Below are 18013 nucleotides of genomic sequence, written 5' to 3'. Positions count from 1 at the left end.
TCCGATAATGATGGCGATATGATGGCAGGTGTCAGGTGTGTGCGGGGTGTGGGGCTACCCTCTTCTTATGAAAGAGGACATGGGCTGGATTTGTGGTGGTGAGCTCCTGCGAGCGCCCTGGCTCTGGCTTGGCCTCTCTTGATGATATGGCAGAGCCAGGAGTCTCGCTGTAATCATCACCTGTCTTCCAAGTAAGTCTCACCTGTGAGAAATGCTGGAACACCTGAGTGGAAGCAGAGCTGGGGCGGTGCCTGAGCTGGGGCCAGGGGAGGGGTCCCAGTGTAGAGGCAGCTGAGGAGCCCCAGCACCTGCCCCACAGCTCCCGTCCGGCAGCTCCGCCTCTGCACTGGTTCAGCCGTCAGGGGAGAAGGCTCCTGGGTTAACATCATGGAGTTTTCACCCCTGCTTCTCATCAGAAAAGCCGGAGGAACTTTTTAAAAGTGCGGGTTCAAGGCCCAGCCCCAGCTTCACTGAGCTTGGGTTTCCCTGGAGGGGCCCAGGAAGACACGTGTTTAACAACCTCAGGGGGTCTGGGGTGGGTCCTCGGCAGGGAGTCCAAGTGCTGGAGGCCCACTGCGGGGTCAGGACCCTTTTTTAGATCAAGGACCCCTTTGAGAACTTCATGAATATGAATAATCTGGGTCATTGTTCTGGGGAAAAAAAATGAACACAAATTTTTTTTCCTGTTTTTTTTTTTTATTTTTTAATTTTTAAAACATTTTTTATTTTTGCAGAGGTTAGGGGGATTAGAGATTCATGGTTTTCCCTGACCTTGATTTGCAGCCCAGCCTGTAGGTGCTCAGGAAGTATGGTTGGCAGCCGCGTGGGCAGCTCTGATGTTAGGGTGACAGTTTTCTCAGCACAGTGGGACCCGTTAGGGCTGTGCAGGATGAAGATGGGCACGATGGTGAGGAGGGCCTGGAACTGAGGCCACAGAGAAGGAGGCGGCCAGCGGGCAAGGAGGCACTCTAGCCAACCAGCCACTCCTTGGCTGGGCAGGTGCTCTGGGGATGGCCAGGAGCCCTGCAGGACAGCATCCTCTCACCCAGCACACTCCCTTCCCTCTGCTGTCTTAATTTTCCTCCCGCTCCCTTACCGAGTCCGCTGCCCGCTGTGGCCCCTGCTGGGATGTGAGATGTGGGTACAAGGCGTCTCCTTCTCCTCTAGCCACAGCCGCAGGCTGAGCTGCTCTCAGGGCCGTTGGTTTTGATCATCAGAGATACACAGTGGTGGCTTGTGGGGGGCTGACCAGCGCTACTGCTGCCCTCGGAGTGCCCGCTCTGCCCTCCAGCGTGGCTTTCTGAGAGCAGGGTGCCTGTGAGCTGTGGGGCATGTGCCCTGTCCATTGCCTTCCAGTCTCGTGGAACAGTTTTTTATTGTGTTGCATAAGGAGGAGGTTGATTAAAACAAATGTTTTTGTACAGAAGAGCTTGCATTCATCTTGTGTGTTTGGAAATACGTTGTACTACATTACAAGGTAATGTTCCTCGAGGTGCGTGATGTATTTTCTTTTGTTGATATTCCACAGGAAGCAGTTAAGTCACCGACAAGACTTGAGGGAGTTGACTGTGGTGAGTGGGGTGCTAGGTGCCACTTCCGGGATGTCGGGCCACATTGGCCACGAGGCCCAGTGGGAAGAATTGCCACTCCCCATCGCTGCTTTTTGGGACCAAGCCGGGCTCACCTTTGCCTGCCTCTCAAGGTCGCCCTCTTGGCGTGGAGAATGGTAAACAGTGGGGGTGCTGCTGTCTCACAGTGTGAGAGGTTCACCTACCTTTCCCCAGTGGAGAAACTGTTCCTGCATGAATTGCAGACCAATTCAGAGCCTTCAGGTGCGCCTGGCAAGTTTGCCTGGCTGGCACGCTCAGCACAGGGCCTTCCTGAGTCAGCGTTGGGCCATTTGTGTGTACACGCTGGTGTCTTAGGATAAAGGGCTGAAACCTGTTCTTTTTTTTTTTTTGAGACGGTGTCTTGCTCTGTCACCCAGGCTGGAGTGTAGTGGCACAATCTCGGCTCACTGCAACCTCCGCCTCTCGGGTTCAAGTGATTCTTGTGCCTCAGCCTCCCCGAGTAGCTGGGACTACAGGCGTGTGCCACCTGTAAGTTTTTTTATTTTTATTTATTTATTTATTTTTTTTTTTGAGACAGAGTCTTGCTCTGTGCCCCAGGCTGGAGTGCAGTGGCGCGATCTCGGCTCACTGCAAGCTCCGCCCCCCGGGTTCACTCCATTCTCCTGCCTCAGCCTCCCGAGTAGCTGGGACTACAGGCGCCCGCCACCTTGCCCGGCTAATTTTCTTGTATTTTTAGTAGAGACGGGGTTTCACCGTATTAGCCAGGATGGTCTCGATCTCCTGACCTCGTGATCCGCCCGTCTCGGCCTCCCAAAGTGCTGGGATTACAGGCTTGAGCCACCGCGCCCGGCCTTTTATATTTTTAGTAGAGATAGGGTTTTGCCGTGTTGCCCAGGCTGGTCTGGAACTCCTGACCTCAAGTGAACCGCCCACCACGGCCTCCCAAAGTGCTGGGACTACAGGTGTGTGCCACCTGTAATTTTTTTGTATTTTTAGTAGAGACAGGGTTTCACCATGTTGCCCAGCTGGTCTCAAACTCCTGACCTCAAGTGATCTACCTGCCTTGGCTTCCCAAAGTGCTAGGATTACAGGCATGACCCACTGCCCCCAGCCTGAAACCTGTTCTTCAGCTAAGAGATGTTACATTCTGTGTGGTGTTAGGTAGCTGATTTTGTGATGAGCCACATATTGCCTGACACTAAGAAAAACCATACAGACCTGAAGAAAGCGGAGAGGTTGTTCAGGTTAAACAGCGTAGACCTAGAGGCAGCTGGTCTGCGCTCAGAACGGCTGTCTCCTGGAGCTTCGGATGCAGTTGGACTTAACCTTATTTGGCTAAAGGATCAAGAACCAGTGTTCAATAAAGGTCACTCTTGATTCCATCCCATTGCCACCAAAACACAGTGCATTTAAGGGCAAAGGCCCGAGCGGCCAGTCGTGCGTGCCTCACTCGTGACGGGCTGCAGATGGTGACGAGGACAGACAGCCATGCACGTCTCCCTTTTTAAGAAAGGTTATTGTTGTGAATGGCATATGACTTGTTTATTTGATTCTAAATTTACACAAAATCTGTAAAAATAACCATTAAGCTTTTACAATGACAGGAATATTAAGACTTGATTTTTTTTTCTCAACAATTGGCAGAAAGCGTGTTTCAGTGAGCACAGACGGAGCAATCCAGGGAGGTCTGGGAAGGAGGAATGGGGCCTGGCCTGGCGGCATCCTCGATGGCACTCCATCGTTGTGGGGTTGGTGTTTGAGAGGTAGCTGTGGCACGGGCCGGCTGTCATTCCCGCGTCTCCTCACAGAGGCCTGGACCTGCGCCTGGGACTGGCAAAGCCCCCTGCTCTTGCTGCTGCCGCCGCCTCCATCTTCCTCCACCCTCTGGTGGGGCTGGGCACAGGCAGGGCAGGGTCTCGTGATGGCTGAGCCCCATGGGGCCCCGAGGCGTTGTGTCCAGGATGGATGCCACTGCCGTGGGTGGCTGTTGAAGTGAAGTCAATTTAGCTGATTAGCATCGAGCATTCACTTCTCCCTCCCCTCACACCCGCCACATTTCAAGTGTTTGTAGCCACCTGTGGTCTGCGGGGACTACACTGGACAGATGACATTGCCAGTGCCATAGGAGAGTCTGCAACTCAGCTCTGAAGCTGTGAGATGTTGAGTCTTTGTTTTAGTTAAGTTTTGTTTTTTTGCAAAAGAAACGAGATTGTGGCCTGGTGGCCAGCTGGGTGTCAGTGGGCCGAGGGCCTCTAGGCATTCGGGTGGTGTGTGGGCTGAGTTTGCAAAGTGGGTGTGTCAAGGCTGAAATACTAGCTGAGAAGCGTTGCCGACGCAAGGCTTGGACACTCAGGGAGGGATGAGGTGTCAGAGAGGCCCTGATTGGTCGCTCCTGCCCCAGGGCTCAGAAGGTGCTGGGTGAAGAGAGCTGCGCCCCTGCCCCTTAGCCCCTGCCCCTCAGCCCCTGCCCCTCCTCTTCAGTGCCACACGGAGGCGCAGGTGTCTCACACCAGCTTCTCCCTGGGTGTGTTCATGTCACAGCAGGCTTTGTCTTGCCCTCGGTGATTTCATGTTCCCATCCTCCAGCCTTGATCTGGGAGACCTTCTGTTCTTTAATTGCCACAGAGAGCTAATTCTGTCCATTATGTTAAACTTGGTGACTCTGATGCTCGTAGGTGACACTTGTTTCCCTTCCTGGTGCTCTGGCAACCTCGCAGCGTTATGGGAGCATCTTTCCAAGCGTTTGAGTGGCCAGGTTAGGCCCTGCCAGGTCGCCGACTGCTCTGGGGAAGGAGAAGTCCTGCAGGGATGTGACAGTGGCTTTGGTTTGCTCCTTGGCCGATCTCAGCCTGACCTGGTTCTTCTCTGCACTGTAGTTGGGCTCACGTGTCAGCCTTGACCTTGAGCGGATGGCAGGTGCTCTTCAGTACGCGATGCTGCACCGGGAACTTTGCTTGGCCCTGGAAGCTGGTTTGATGTGCACATTGGCTTAAGCGAGTGTTGGGGTGGCCAAGCTTACCTCTTGGCTGAGACACTGAAGATCTTCCTGTGGGTCCTCTGGGGTCGCTTGCTCTGTGGCTGTGCTGGATGTGACCTCTTGTGGGGCAGAACTGGGCCTGTGGAACCCATTCCCTGGGGCTGCCCTGGCACCTTGGCTTATGATTGCTGCCCCCACGCCCCAGCTGCCTCCCTGCGAAGCTCATCGGGGCCATGGGGACCGAGGGGCTGTAGCTCCCTGGCCGTGCCTGACCACAGTGTGATCCCCACGGGAATGAGTTTGAAAGTTTCTGACACGTGGCTTTGAACTGTGAGGAGGAGGAGCATTCTTTGAAGTGGAAGGTTGGATGGTTTCCTTAGGGTCCTTTCTTTATTTATTTTCTTTGTTTTCTTTCTTTATTGAGCTGGAGTCTCACTCTGTTGCCCAGGCTGGAGTGCAGTGGCGTGATCTCGGCTCACTGCAACCTCCTCCTCCCAGGTTCAAGCTGTTCTCCTGCCTCAGCCTCCCAAGTAGCTGGGACTACAGGCACCTGCTACCACACCCGGCTAATTTTTGTATTTTTAGTAGAGATGGGGTTTCACCATATTGGCCAGGCTGTTCTCGAACTCCTGACCTTGTGATCCATCCACCTTGGCGTCCCAAAGTGCTGGGATTATAGGTGTGAGCCACCGCGCCCGGCCCCTTAGGGTCCTTTCTAAGACAGAGCCCTGTCCTTGCTAATAGTGGGAATGTTTTCCCTTTCAGCAAAATGCCACATAGGGCTCTGTGCACAGTTGTTTATTTGTTAGCTCTGCTTGCTGATGTATTTTTAAATTATTATTATTATTATTATTTATTTTTTTTTTTTTTTTGAGACGGAGTCTCGCTCTGTCGCCCAGGCTGGAGTGCAGTGGCGCGATCTCGGCTCACTGCAAGCTCCGCCTCCTGGGTTTACGCCATTCTCCTGCCTCAGCCTCCTGAGTAGCTGGGACTACAGGCGCCCGCCACCGCGCCCGGCTAATTTTTTGTATTTTTAGTAGAGACGGGGTTTCACCGTGGTCTCGATCTCCTGACCTTGTGATCCGCCCGCCTCGGCCTCCCAAAGTGCTGGGATTACAGGCGTGAGCCACCGCGCCCGGCCTAAATTATTAAATAAAACTTATATTTTCTTTTCTTTCTTTCTTTTTTTTTTTTTTTTTTTTTTTTTTTTGAGACGGAGTCTCACGCTGTTGCCCAGGCTGGAGTGCAGTGGCGCAATCTCGGCTCACTGCAAGCTCCGCCTCCTGGGTTCACGCCATTCTCCTGCCTCAGCCTCCTGAGTAGCTGGGACTACAGGCACCCGCCACCGCGCCCGGCTAATTTTTTGTATTTTTAGTAGAGACGGGGTTTCACTGTGGTCTCGATCTCCTGACCTTGTGATCCGCCCGCCTCGGCCTCCCAAAGTGCTGGGATTACAGGCTTGAGCCACCGCGCCCGGCCTTCTTTTCTTTCTTTCTTTCTTTTTTTTTTTTTTTTTTTTTTTTTGAGACAGGGTCTTGCTCTGTTGCCCAGGCTGGAGTGCAGTGGCTAAATCTTGGCTCATTGCAACCTCTGCCTCCCATGTACAAGTGATTCTCCCGCCTCAGCCTCCTGGGTAGCTGAGATTAAAACGCGTGCCACCATGCCTGGCTACTTTTTGTATTTTTTGGTAGAGACAGGGTTTCACCATGTTGGCCAGGCTGATCTCGAACTCCTGACTTCAGGTGATCTGCCTACCTCGGCCTCCCAAACTGCTGAGATTATAGGCGTGAGCCATCGTGCCCGGGCAGAACTTATATTATTTTCAATAATTTAAACTTAGAGTTGATATTTAACCTCAGAAGTGATTTTAGAATCTTCATGTGATCAGTGCAGTCTGTGTGTCCAGCATATCCGGGGTGCCCTGCCTATTTCTGATGGGTGGAGTAACAACGTGTAATTGAACTTTCAGCAGGTCGCCCGTGGTAGTCAACACCGGATCCCCAGTCTCATTCACCGACTTCCTGAACCTTCAGATCTGCTTTGTTTATTTATTTTTTAAGAGACAGTGTCTTGTTCTGTTGCCCTGCCTGGAGTGCAGTGGTGCAATTGTAGCTCACTGCAGCCTCCAACCCCTGCGGTCAAGTAGTCCTTCTGCCTTAGTCTCCCAAGTAGCTAGAACTACAGGCACGTGCCACTGTGCCCAGCTAATTTACTTTATTTTGTTTTTTGTACAGACAGTATCTCACTGTGTTGCTCAGGCTGGTCTCAAACTCCTAGGCTCAAGCCATCTGCCACCTCGGCTTCCCAAGGTGTTGGGATTATAGTTGTGAGCCACCGCGCAGAGCCCAGATCTGAGAAAAACATAGAGATGGGTTTGTAAGTCTTGAGTCCAAGTCTTCATACCAGTGTTAGGATATTTTGAGATCCTGGTGGGATGGGGACGGCACCTTAAAGAAAGTGTGCTGGGGTCCTTTTCAAGGGACTGGTGGGTCCCCTGGGTTAGGGGAACTGAGACTCGCTGGGGCCTGCAGGGGTGGTGCCCTTGGGGCCGAGGAAGTGCCCCCTCTCCCCGCAAAAAAAAAAAAACTCTTACTGGAGAAGGAGAAAGGGCAAGAGGCCAGCAAAGATGCTCAGCATAGACTCAGGCCCCGAGGTTTTCTCTAGAAGTAGAAAAGGGAGAAGTTGACCAGAAAAGAGCCCATTGAAACAGACAGAAAACCCCAGCAAAGTTTGTTCTTGAAATACTCTCTCTGGGGATTGTTTTCTGAGTGCGAAGTGAGATCTGCGCATGGAAGAGCATATTCAGGAAATAAACTCTGCCTTCTTAATGCTTTTTTTGTTTTGTTTTGTTTTGTTTTGTTTTAGAGACGGAGTCTCGCTCTGTCACCCAGGCTGGAGTGCAGTGGTGCAATCTTGGCTCACTGCAAGCTCCACCTCCCGGGTTCACGCCATTCTCCTGCCTCAGCCTCCTGAGTAGCTGGGACTACAGCCGCCCGCCACCACGCCTGGCTAATTTTTTGTATTTTTAGTAGAGATGGGATTTCACCGTGTTAGCCAGGATGGTCTCGATCTCCTGACCTCATGATCCGCCTGCCTCAGCCTCCCAAAGTGCTGGGATTACAGGCATGAGCTACCGTGCCCAGTCGCTAAACATTTAACTTTCTGTATATTCCTCAACTTTTATAGAGTACTCAATTATGAAGCCTAACTTTTGCTTTTTAGAATTATTTTATTTTACTTTTTAAATTTTTATTTATTTATTAACAAAATAAACAGCCTCTGTTGCCCAGGCTGGAGTTCACTGGAGCGATCTCAGCTCACTGCAACCTCTGCCTCCCGGGTTCAAGCAATTCTCCTGCCTCAGCCTCCCGAGTAGCTGGGATTATGAGCATGAGCCACCACGTCCGGCTAATTTTGTATTTTTAGTAGAGAAGGGGTTTCTCCATGTTGATCAGGCTGGTCTGAACTCCCAACCTCAGGCAATCCACCCGCCTCAGCCTCCCAAAGTGCTGGGATTACAGGCCTGAGCCAGTGTGCCCGGCCCTACCCAGGCCTCTGAGAAGTCCAGAGGTGGGCAGATGGGAGGAGGGACTGAGGTCCTGGCTGGGGCAGGCACTCCTTGACCCCATGGGGGCCATCTGTGCTTTCCAGCACGCCCTGGTCCTCCTGTCTTTTCTCCCTGCCCCCAAGGCTCACTCTGAGCTCAGCCCCAGGGTTGCCCCCTTAGAGACTTGCCCAGGAAGGGCTCTCCTGGGAGCACCTTCGTGACTGGCTTCAAGAGGGCAGGACCACCACAGTTTCCACTTCAAGGCCTGGCGCCAGGTCAGCTTTCTGTGAATGTGTGTTGAATGAATGAAGAGGATCATCGTTGTCCTGCACTGATCGCCTCTATAGTTGGGTGGTTGTATGGGCTCTGGATAAGGCCTCTTCATTTTTCTGGGCCTTGGTAAATATAGGAGACGCAGGGCATGGTGCCTGTTACCGCAGCTCCTTCAGGAGTGACCTGGAGGCTGTGTTGGAATTCACTGTCGCACGTGCAAATGTGGGGGTCAAGGGCCCTGTGACCTCTGGGTGCTTCTTCGGAGGTTGACGGAAAAGGCCTCCCCAAGGGGGTCTTTGGTCTTGGTTGGGCCACGCAGCGCACACACAGAAACAGGCGATGTTGGTGTCTCGGTTGTCCAGCCAAGCTTGTGTCTGACATCTTGATCCTCATTTTAAAGATTTTCCATAAGCTGTGATTGATTTACCTTTGACATTAGGACTTTTGTTATAGGCAGGGAAGCATTTCAAAAAAGGCAAGCGGGCCGGGTGCGGTGTCTCACACCTGGAGTCCAAGCACCTTGGGAGGCTGATTTGGGAGGATTGCTTGAGTCCAGGAGTTCAGCACTAGTCTGGGCGAAATAGAGAGACCCTGTCCCTACAAGCGGTTTTTTAAACAATCAGCCGGGTGTGATGGTGCGTGTCGTGCGTGCCTGTGGTCCCAGCTACTCGGGAGGCGGGGATGGAAGGATGGCTTGGGCCCTGGAGGTCGTGGCTGCAGTGAGCTGTGATTGCACCACTGTACACCAGCCTAGATGACAGAGCAAGACCCGGTCTCAAAAAAAAAAAAAAAAAAAAAAAGCAAGCAAAAGGGAGAACAAAATGGTTTCTAATTCTAACTTGCTTTCTATTCCGGGAGGCTTTTCACATAGTGCAGAGCAGTGGATTTTTTTTTAGGGTTCTCTCAAAAAGATATTCATACTATCGTGCCTTTTTTTTTTTTTTTTTATTTTTTTAAAAAGACAGATTTTCGTTCTTGTTGCCCAGGCTGGAGTGCAATGGTGCAATCTCGGCTCACTGCAACCTCCTCCTCCTGGGTTCGAGCGATTCTCCTGCCTCGGCCTCCCGAAGTGCTGGGATTACAGGCGTGAACCACCACGGCCGGCCTATTGTGACATCTTAAAAATGAGCAGGAATCCTCCTACCATCAGATACTTACTCTATTCAGATTTCCACTGTCTTATAAATGTCTCCATCAAATCTTATCTGCCTATGTGTAGGCCTTGTTTGAATCCTGCTTCAAACATCATTTTAATTGGTCTGCCTTTTTTTTTTTTTGGACACAGGGTCTCACTCTGTCGCTCAGGCTAGAGTATAGTGGTGTGACCATGGCTCACTGCAACCTTGATGTCCCAGGCTCAAGTGATCCTTCCACTTCAGCCTCCCATGTAGCTGGGACCATAGGTGGGCGCACCACCACACCCGACTAATTTTTGTGTGTTTTGTGGAGATGGGGTTTTGCCATGTTGCTCAGGCTGATACCCGACCTCTGGGCTCAAGCGATCCACCTGCCTAAGCCTCCCAAAGTGCTGAGATTACGGGCGGGAACCACCGCACCTGGCTGGTATGTCTTTTTTTTAAAGATGGCTTTTTTGAGGTATAATTGGCATATGATAAATTGCTCACGTGTAACATGTATGATAGGTTTTGATACGCATGTGCACCCTTGAAAACATCACCATAATCAAGATGGTGAGAAGCCTTCCCTCTCCCTCTCTCTCTGTCTTTGTAATTGATTTGTTGGAGACTCTGGGCTTGGTCGTGCGTGGGTTTTGCTGATTGCATCCCCACGTTGGCATGTAGTCGAACATGGTGTGCCCACGCCCACGAAGTAGCCACTCGGTCAAGGTCACGAGGTTTCCTTTCTCCTCCTGGGCGCCTGCTTTTTCAGTGTGGTTGATTTCCTGCGGAGGCCGGGTCTGCTGGGCGAGGCACCCGCGGTCCAGGTGCTGCTGCCGTGTCCCCGTGGCCTCTGGTCTCTGTGCTTCCCTAAGTTGGGAGGTGTGTTAGGCTGTTCCTGTGTTGCTATAAGGAAATACCTGAGACTGGGAAATTGATAAGGAAAAGTAGTTTAATTAGGTCATGGTTCTGCCATACGGGAAACATGGCGCCGGCATCTGCTCAGCTTCTGGGGAGGCCTCAGGGAGCTTTTACTCGTGGTGGAAGGCGAAGTGGGTGCAGGCGCCTCACGTGGCGCGAGGAGGAGTGAGAGAGGGTGTGGGAGGTGCCAGACGTCTTTAAACAAGCAGATCTCATGGGAACTCATCCTTGCCCAGGACCAGGAGGACGGCACCAAGCCGTGAGGGATCCACTCCCGTGACCCAAACACTCCTGTCAGACCCACGTCCAGCACCGGGATCACATCTCAACAGGAGGTTTGGTGGTGGGAACACATCCAGACCACGTTAGTAGATAAAGCTAGAAGCTGGGCAAACCTGGGCTTAGTGTTCCTGGCAAGACTGTTTCAGCAGTGGCAATGTGATCTCTCCCCGGGAGGCACCCGAGGCCGTCTCTTGGGGGTCAATGCCTGGATACATGAATTTCCCAGTGTCATCTAATGATGATGGTCGCGAACCTGTGTGCCTTGTTCATCTGTTTGCTGGGGTGCTTCCATAAAGCGCAATTTCCTCACCTGTTAGCTGGCGACAGTGGCACAGCAGTGTGTGTAGGGAAGGCAGGATGCTGTCCCCTTGTTTGCCAGTTTCAAAATAACTTGTGGACTTACTGGCATCATCCAACATGACCAGTTAATCTCCTTTTTAGTATCTTAGGAACTCTGGACTTGAATGTATTCACTGTGTTTCAGCCTCTTCTCGTATACTGGTGCTCAGATTGTCTCCTCTTTCTTGTGGGAGCTTCCGTAGGTTCATCCTGCGTCATTCAACGAGAGCCCCTGGCATAGGCTGTGTTGTGCTGCTACAGCAATGCCACAGGCTGGGCAGTTTAGAATGAGCAGCATTGTGCAGGCGCCTCGTTCTGGAGTCTGGAAGTCCAGTTCAAGGTGCTGGTGTCTGCTGAGGGCTTTCTTGCTGTCATCCCATGGCAGAAGGTGGAAGGGCAAGAGAGGAGGGAAGAGAGGGAGGGAGGGAGAGAGAGAAGAGAGGGAAAGGGAGGGAGAAGGAGGGGGAGGCAGAGGGAGGGAGGAGAGAGCACACAAAAGGGGGCCAAACTCACCCTTTTATTTATTTTTATTTATTTATTTATTTATTTATTTTTGAGATGGAGTTTCGCTCTTGTTGCCCAGGCTGGAGTGCAGTGGTGTGATCTCGGCTCACTGCAACCTCTGCCTCCTGGGTTCAAGCGATTCACCTGCCTCAGCCTCCCAAGTAACTGGGATTACACACGCTTACCACCATGCCCGGCTAATTTTTTTGTATTTTTTTTAGTAGAGACAGGGTTTCATCATGTTGGCCAGGCTGGTCTGGAACTCTTGACCTCAAGTGATCCGCTCACCTTGGCCTCCTGAAGTGCTGGGATTACAGGCGTGAGCCACCACGCACGGCTGACTCACCCTTTTATAACAGACCCTTTTATAAAACAGCATTAAGCCATTCCTGAGGGCAGAGCCCTCACAGTCCCACCACCTCTCAAAGGCCCCACTTCCTAGCCTTGTCACATGGGCAGTCAGATTTCAGCGTGTGTTTGCAGGGATGCACATTCCAACTCTACACTCCAGTCTTCCTGGGCAGCTTCCTTGCTACCATGGCAAGAGGAGCCCAGTCCTGGATTCAGCCACGTCTCCTCAGGGAGCCCTGGCTCCTCTGTGGCTCTGAAGAGGGAAGCACATCGCTGCAGTTGTGAGGGGGACCTGAGTGAGAGACAGCGACTTCTCCTGCCTGCAAGGGCAAGCACACCTTGGCCGTGAGCAGGGCTGTCTGCGCCGGCCTTCAGGGGCTGCCTCAGGCTGGCTGGGAGGGAGAGACGAACTGGGAGACACCGGAGAGTCTCAGGGGAGGTGGTGGCCGTCCTGTTGTCTGGAGAGAAGCAGCTGCTGCTGCCCCGTGCAGCTATGGCAGGGCTGCAGGATGAGCCGCTTGGGGGGTCGCCCAGCACTGGGAGTCGTTCTCGCCCCTGGCACCCTCACCCTCAGAACTGTGCAGAGAGCTCTGGGCTGGTTTTTGTATTTCTGACACAAGTAAGGATGCTGATTTTGGCCTCCTTCTCTTGTCGTTCATCCAACGCTGCTTTTCCCGATGGGAGACACTAATAGGCATGAGTTCTGGAATATTGAGCTAAGGTAGTTGTGAGAAAATGTAAGTTTACTTCAGTTTATCCTGGTAGCAGCTAACTTACATAGCAGTCTCAATTCTCTAGAATTGATGTTGGTTTCAGGTAGATGTGAAATTTTCGACATAATTTTCCGTTTACTGATACAGCCATTTGTTCCAGCCTCTGGTGAATGTTTGCAATGATTTTCAGCAAAACTTCCTGCGCTGTGTTTGAACCTCGGATGCTGAACGCCTCGCTGACGCTAACCTGCGTTCCGGCTGCCCCCGTGACTTTTTTTTTTTTTTTTTTTTTTTTTGAGACGGAGTCTCACGCTGTTGCCCAGGCTGGAGTGCAGTGGCGCGATCTCGGCTCACTGCAAGCTCCGCCTCCCGGGTTCCCGCCATTCTCCTGCCTCAGCCTCCCGAGTAGCTGGGACTACAGGCGCCCGCCACCGTGCCCGGCTAATTTTTTGTATTTTTAGTAGAGACGGGGTTTCACTGTGGTCTCGATCTCCTGACCTTGTGATCCGCCCGCCTCGGCCTCCCAAAGTGCTGGGATTACAGGCTTGAGCCACCGTGCCCGGCCTTTTTTTTTTTTTTTGAGATGGAATCTCACTCTGTTGCCCAGGCTCGAGTACAGTAGCGTGATCTTGGCTCACTGCAAGCTCCGCCTCCCGGATTCAAGCGTGTCTTCTGCCTCAGCCTCCCGAGTAGCTGGGATTACAGGTGCCTGCCACCATGCCTGGCTGATTTTTGTATTTATAGTAGAGACGGGGTTGCACCATGTTGTCCAGGCTGGTCTCTGAACCCCTGACCTCAAGTGATCCGTCTGCTTTGGCCTCCCAAAATGCTGGGATTACAGGCATGAGCCACCACACCCTGCCTGCTCCCATGACTTTTCCCAAATTAATGTTTTATTGTTTTCTTACGTAACTATAGATAATGCTTTTAATGTTATTTTAATTTTATTTATTTTAATTATTTATTTGTTTATTTCGAGGCAAAGTCTCACTTTGTCACCCAGGCTGGAGTGCAGTGACACAGTCTCAGCTCACTGCAGTCTCCACCTCCTGAGTTGAAGAGAGTCTCCTGCCTTAGCCTCCCAAGTAGCTAGGACCACAGGCGTGCGCCACCACGCCTGGATAATTTTTATATTTTTAGTAGAGAGGGTTTCACCATATTGGCCAGGTTGGTCCCAAGCTCCTGGCTTCAAGTGATCTGCCCACCTCGGCCTCCCAAAGTGCTGGGAGTACAGGCGTGAGCCACCATGCCCAGCTGATAATGCTTTTTAGAAACAACTCTTCTTATAGGAGTGACTTATTGGTCTGTTATTCATTGATTGATCTTATGTTATAAATGCTTCCTTTCATTTACTTTTTGAAGTCATGTTTGTGATGTGATAATTTATTTTACTAATTTGCTTACATGTAATTTAGATTGAGTTTAGGATGGTGAATGGATATTTTTAAAATGTTTTTAAACCACGAAACTTCTGGAAGCTAAGTATGCCCACATTTTGTTCCCTTTAGAGCTTCAGTGTCCGTTGGATTTTTCCAAGAGAAAGTTCGTGGAGTTCCTTACACTGTAGATGTGGATCAGATATGATGATTCAGTAGAAGAGCACATGTCAGGGGCAGTGGAGGCTGGCTGCTGAAGGATGAACGGAGAGGAAGAATTCTTTGATGCCGTCACAGGTGAGTTGAAAGAGAACCAACTAGGGACGTACTGGAAGGGTGAGCATCCCTGGATTCAGATGTTGGGCCTGGCATTTGGGGTGTAAAGATGCTCAGTAAAGCCGTGCGTGGAGCATTCAGGATCCCAAACGCGGACTCTTCAACAAAATCTAACGTCCATCCCAGAGGTGGGAAAAGCCTTGCCTTCGGCTGACGGGATTTAAGTCTTCCCAGGAGTGTCCTGGGGTGCAGATAGTTTCATTGGTTTCCTGAGATGGCCATCTTTTTCTCTTATTCCTGCATCATGATGAGAACGTTCTGGATATGATGGCCCTGTCTTGCCTGGCACTGCTTGGCGCTCCCGTCAGACAGCAAACCCTGGCTCCCTAGCCACACTCATAGCCGCAGAGCACAGTTACTGTTCTCTTTCGCACCATGGTTTAAAGTGGCGGCCTGCAGCCTGTGGTCTGAATGAAATCCTGTGGCTTGATTGAAAAGAATGTATTTTGGCGTCCAGTCACTCTCATGGGCATGTGACAGGCCGGCTAGAGGGAAGGGCGGGCAGGGCTGGCAGCTTGGCCTCCCAGAGCCGCCCCTTCTCCTGGCACAGGGAAGAGCCTGAAACCCTTTGAGCTTGTGTCTGTCAGGTTCTCACGTTCATTCTCCACTCTTCTGTGCCTCAGAGTCGGCGTCTGGGATTCCGCTTGTTTTTTCTGGAAAGGACCATTGCTGGTGGGCAGGGGCATCAGGAGATTCCCTTGGATGTTCCCTTGTCCTTAGGTGTCAGGATCAGAAAGGGGAGTGGCTTTAGAAATGCGGCCACAGGCCGGGAATTAGTGACCATCTTTAGAAGCACTTCGGTAGTTACTGCCGCGCAAGGATCTGTCAGGGTCTCTGTGGCCACGCCCCAAGGACACGTCGATGGCTCCGTTGGCACCTCCAGTCTGTGGCCCTGCTGGAGTGGGTGTGTCAGGAGGGTCTCTGTGGCCGTGCCCTGAGGACACGTTAATGGCTCTGGTGGCACCTCCGGTCTGGGGCCCTGCTGGAGCGGGCTGAGTGTTCCGAGGCTGTGCTGCTCCCATACCTGCGCTGGCAGCCCAAGATAGTTGACTTACTCTTATTCAAAACCCCAGGAGAAGGGGATGCTGCACTCCTAACCGGCTTCAAAGTCTCAATTTCTAAGTCATTTTCCATGATTTCGTAGCCGGATTATCTGCATCGTGTTTTCCTCAGATGCACTCTCAGAGGAGGGTCTGTGGAGCTTGCACCTCATCCGTGGTCGTTCTGTGTTCTCTGCTGAACCCCACACAGTGGAGGGGTTGTCAGGCACTCACATCCTCAGGTTGCCCTTGAGTGGGGTGCCACGTCTGTCACTGAGAGCGCAGCTTTGAGGTCCCTCCTCTCCTGGGAGTCTCATAGGATGTCCTTTTTGTCTGGGGTCTTGGTGTGACTGATACTTTCCCAAATACCTCTGAACTGTTTTTTTTTTTGAGCCAGAGTCTTGCTCTGTCGCCCAGGCTGGAGTGCAGTGGCATGATCTCAGCTCACTGCAACCTCCTCCTCACGGGTTCAAGCAGTTCTCCTGACTCAGCCTCCCGAGTAGCTGGGATTGCAGGCGCCCACCACCACGCCCAGCTAATTTTTGTATTTTTAGTAGAGACGGGGTTTCACCACATTGACCAGGCTGGTCTTGAACTCCTGACCTCAGGTGATCCGCCCACCTCGGCCTCCCAAAGTGCTAGGATTACAGGCATTAGCCACCGTTCCCGGTCACCTCTGAGCTTTTTGAGTCAGTTTGCTGTGACTTCCCAGAGGCCCCAGCAGTGTGTGATGTGGTGCTCAGACGGACTCCACTGTTCTCGGAGCCACAGGGCGTACAGGGCTGTGGGGCACTGCTCCTGCACGGCAGGGCCTCTCCATGTGTCCCCAAGCGTGAGATGGAAGGGACAGATATCTAGGTGACAAGAATTTCTCCCCTCAATTCTTGACCTTCAAAACAAATAATGGAAGGAAGAAGCCACTTCATCTCTTAATGCAATGGAATACCTGTGTTAGAGGCAGACTCTTGACTCCTTCACCGCCTATAATCTCCATCTGACTTTGTAACTCTGATTTCAAAAGTATGTAAACTAAGCAGTTATTAAATGAATGGTCTCATTAGGCATTTAATTTGTCTTAAGAATCAGTGCCATTCAAAGGAAAGGTTTGGAGGACATGAACAGTGTGTATAGGATTAAGGGCTATGAACGCAGAGGGACTAAAAAAAGCGGGGTTTCCGAGGGAGCCGATGATAGGAGATCTCAGCTTCCTCCTTTGCTCGTCTGTATTTTCTGTTTTTCTTTTTTTTTTTTTTTTTTTTTTGAGACGGAGTCTGGCTCTGTCACCCAGGCTGGAGTGCAGTGGCGCGATCTCGGCTCACTGCAAGCTCCGCCTCCCGGGTTCACGCCATTCTCCTGCCTCAGCCTCCCGAGTAGCTGGGACTACAGGCGCCCACCACCTCGCCCGGCTAGTTTTTTGTATTTTTTAGTAGAGACAGGGTTTCACCGTTTTAGCCAGGATGGTCTCGATCTCCTGACCTCGTGATCCGCCCGTCTCGGCCTCCCAAAGAGCTGGGATTACAGGCTTGAGCCACCGCGCCCGGCCTATTTTCTGTTTTTCTACAATAAATGCATGCGGTGTCTTAGAATGTTATTAGGCCATCCGTGTAGTGTTGGCTGAGTCAGAGGCTGCAGTGGCTGCCAGGGATGTGCTGCTTTATTCTTCTGGACAGGGGCAGGTCCCACCCCCCGGAATTCCCTTAAGTAGGGAATGTTTTCAAGATCACTTCAGAGTGAGGAGTTAGAGATGTTGCTTTTGGGACAGAGCGCAGAACATGAGAGGTGGCAGGCTATTTCAGACACTGTGGGCCATTTCAGGATTCCTTTTTAACCCGTTCTCTCAAAATCACGATGTCATCCACCCCAGCACTGCCTTTATGGATGAACTCTGCCGTGTGGAGGGATAGGACACAGCAGCTTTGCTTTGTTCTCGTGGAGCCTGTAGCAGGCTTGTCCGCATGTGGGGTCCGACCGCAGTTGTCTGCCTGACCCTCCTGGGCCTGTGCCCCTTACGTGGAGCCCTCAGCCCCTGGAAGCATTGGGTGGTCGCCGGCTCCTGCAGGCCCAGAGCCCCCACGGAATTGACTCATCGCGGGGCCCCAGCCCCCACTCCATCCGGCTCTGGTGCAGAACTTGGCCCTTCCAGCGACTCAGACTGACAGGGGTTGAAGGGAGACGTTTGTTCCTGTCCCCTAGTCGCCCGTTCTGTCCTGGGGAGGGGCCCACCCCGCCAGGGCAGCGGCCGGCCGTTCTTCTCCAGGACTTTTGCTCCAGGAGCACGTGCATGGCTGGATCTCACGCAGATTCTAAAGAGCTCCTTCTCCAGAGTCCCCTTCATCCGGAGTCCACTCCGAGTCCAGCCACGTGTGGCGCTTCCATGACTGTTCCCTGGCTGGGTACGGGTTAGTGGTGCCTTTGCCTGCCACGACGGTCTCCCTCGAAACATTGTCAGCAGGCGTGTTTCAGACCAAGGTGCAGAGCTTGGTCACAAGCCCTGAGCCACAACGGGCACGTTGCAGCCTTGGGGTGGGTTTGAATCCGATAGAAGTGGCCCACCCAGAGCATGCAAGTCACAGATAAAAATGACGAAAGGTTCCTGTGGGAGATGAAACTCGTGGCCTGGAACTGGACCTCAAGTCCCAAGTGTGGGAGGAGCCTGGGCGCTGGA

General features: G+C 52.1%; 3 protein-coding genes across 6 annotated transcripts in view; 2 read left to right on the top strand and 1 right to left on the bottom strand.

The window, feature by feature from the left end:
• The window catches only part of PSMA7 (proteasome 20S subunit alpha 7), a 189055-nt gene that overhangs the window by 106957 nt on the left and 64085 nt on the right, over nucleotides 1-18013 (bottom strand). The gene's annotated exons all lie outside the window — the stretch shown is intronic.
• ADRM1 (ADRM1 26S proteasome ubiquitin receptor) overlaps nucleotides 1-18013 on the top strand; it is an 83453-nt gene that overhangs the window by 15982 nt on the left and 49458 nt on the right. The window lies entirely within an intron of this gene.
• OSBPL2 (oxysterol binding protein like 2) overlaps nucleotides 1-18013 on the top strand; it is a 59640-nt gene that overhangs the window by 4904 nt on the left and 36723 nt on the right. For both annotated transcript variants that reach the window (XM_050745094.1, XM_050745095.1), the window contains exon 2: nucleotides 14105-14269. In XM_050745094.1, the coding sequence (XP_050601051.1) occupies nucleotides 14233-14269 (37 nt within the window). In that variant the 5' untranslated portion in view covers nucleotides 14105-14232. The remainder of the gene's footprint in view (nucleotides 1-14104; nucleotides 14270-18013) is intronic.

Source organism: Macaca thibetana, chromosome 10 (assembly GCF_024542745.1).
Source record: "Macaca thibetana thibetana isolate TM-01 chromosome 10, ASM2454274v1, whole genome shotgun sequence".
NCBI classification, from domain to species: domain Eukaryota; kingdom Metazoa; phylum Chordata; class Mammalia; order Primates; family Cercopithecidae; genus Macaca; species Macaca thibetana.
The sequence above is the reverse complement of the archived record's forward strand: the minus strand, read 5'-3'. Positions and strand labels throughout refer to the sequence as shown.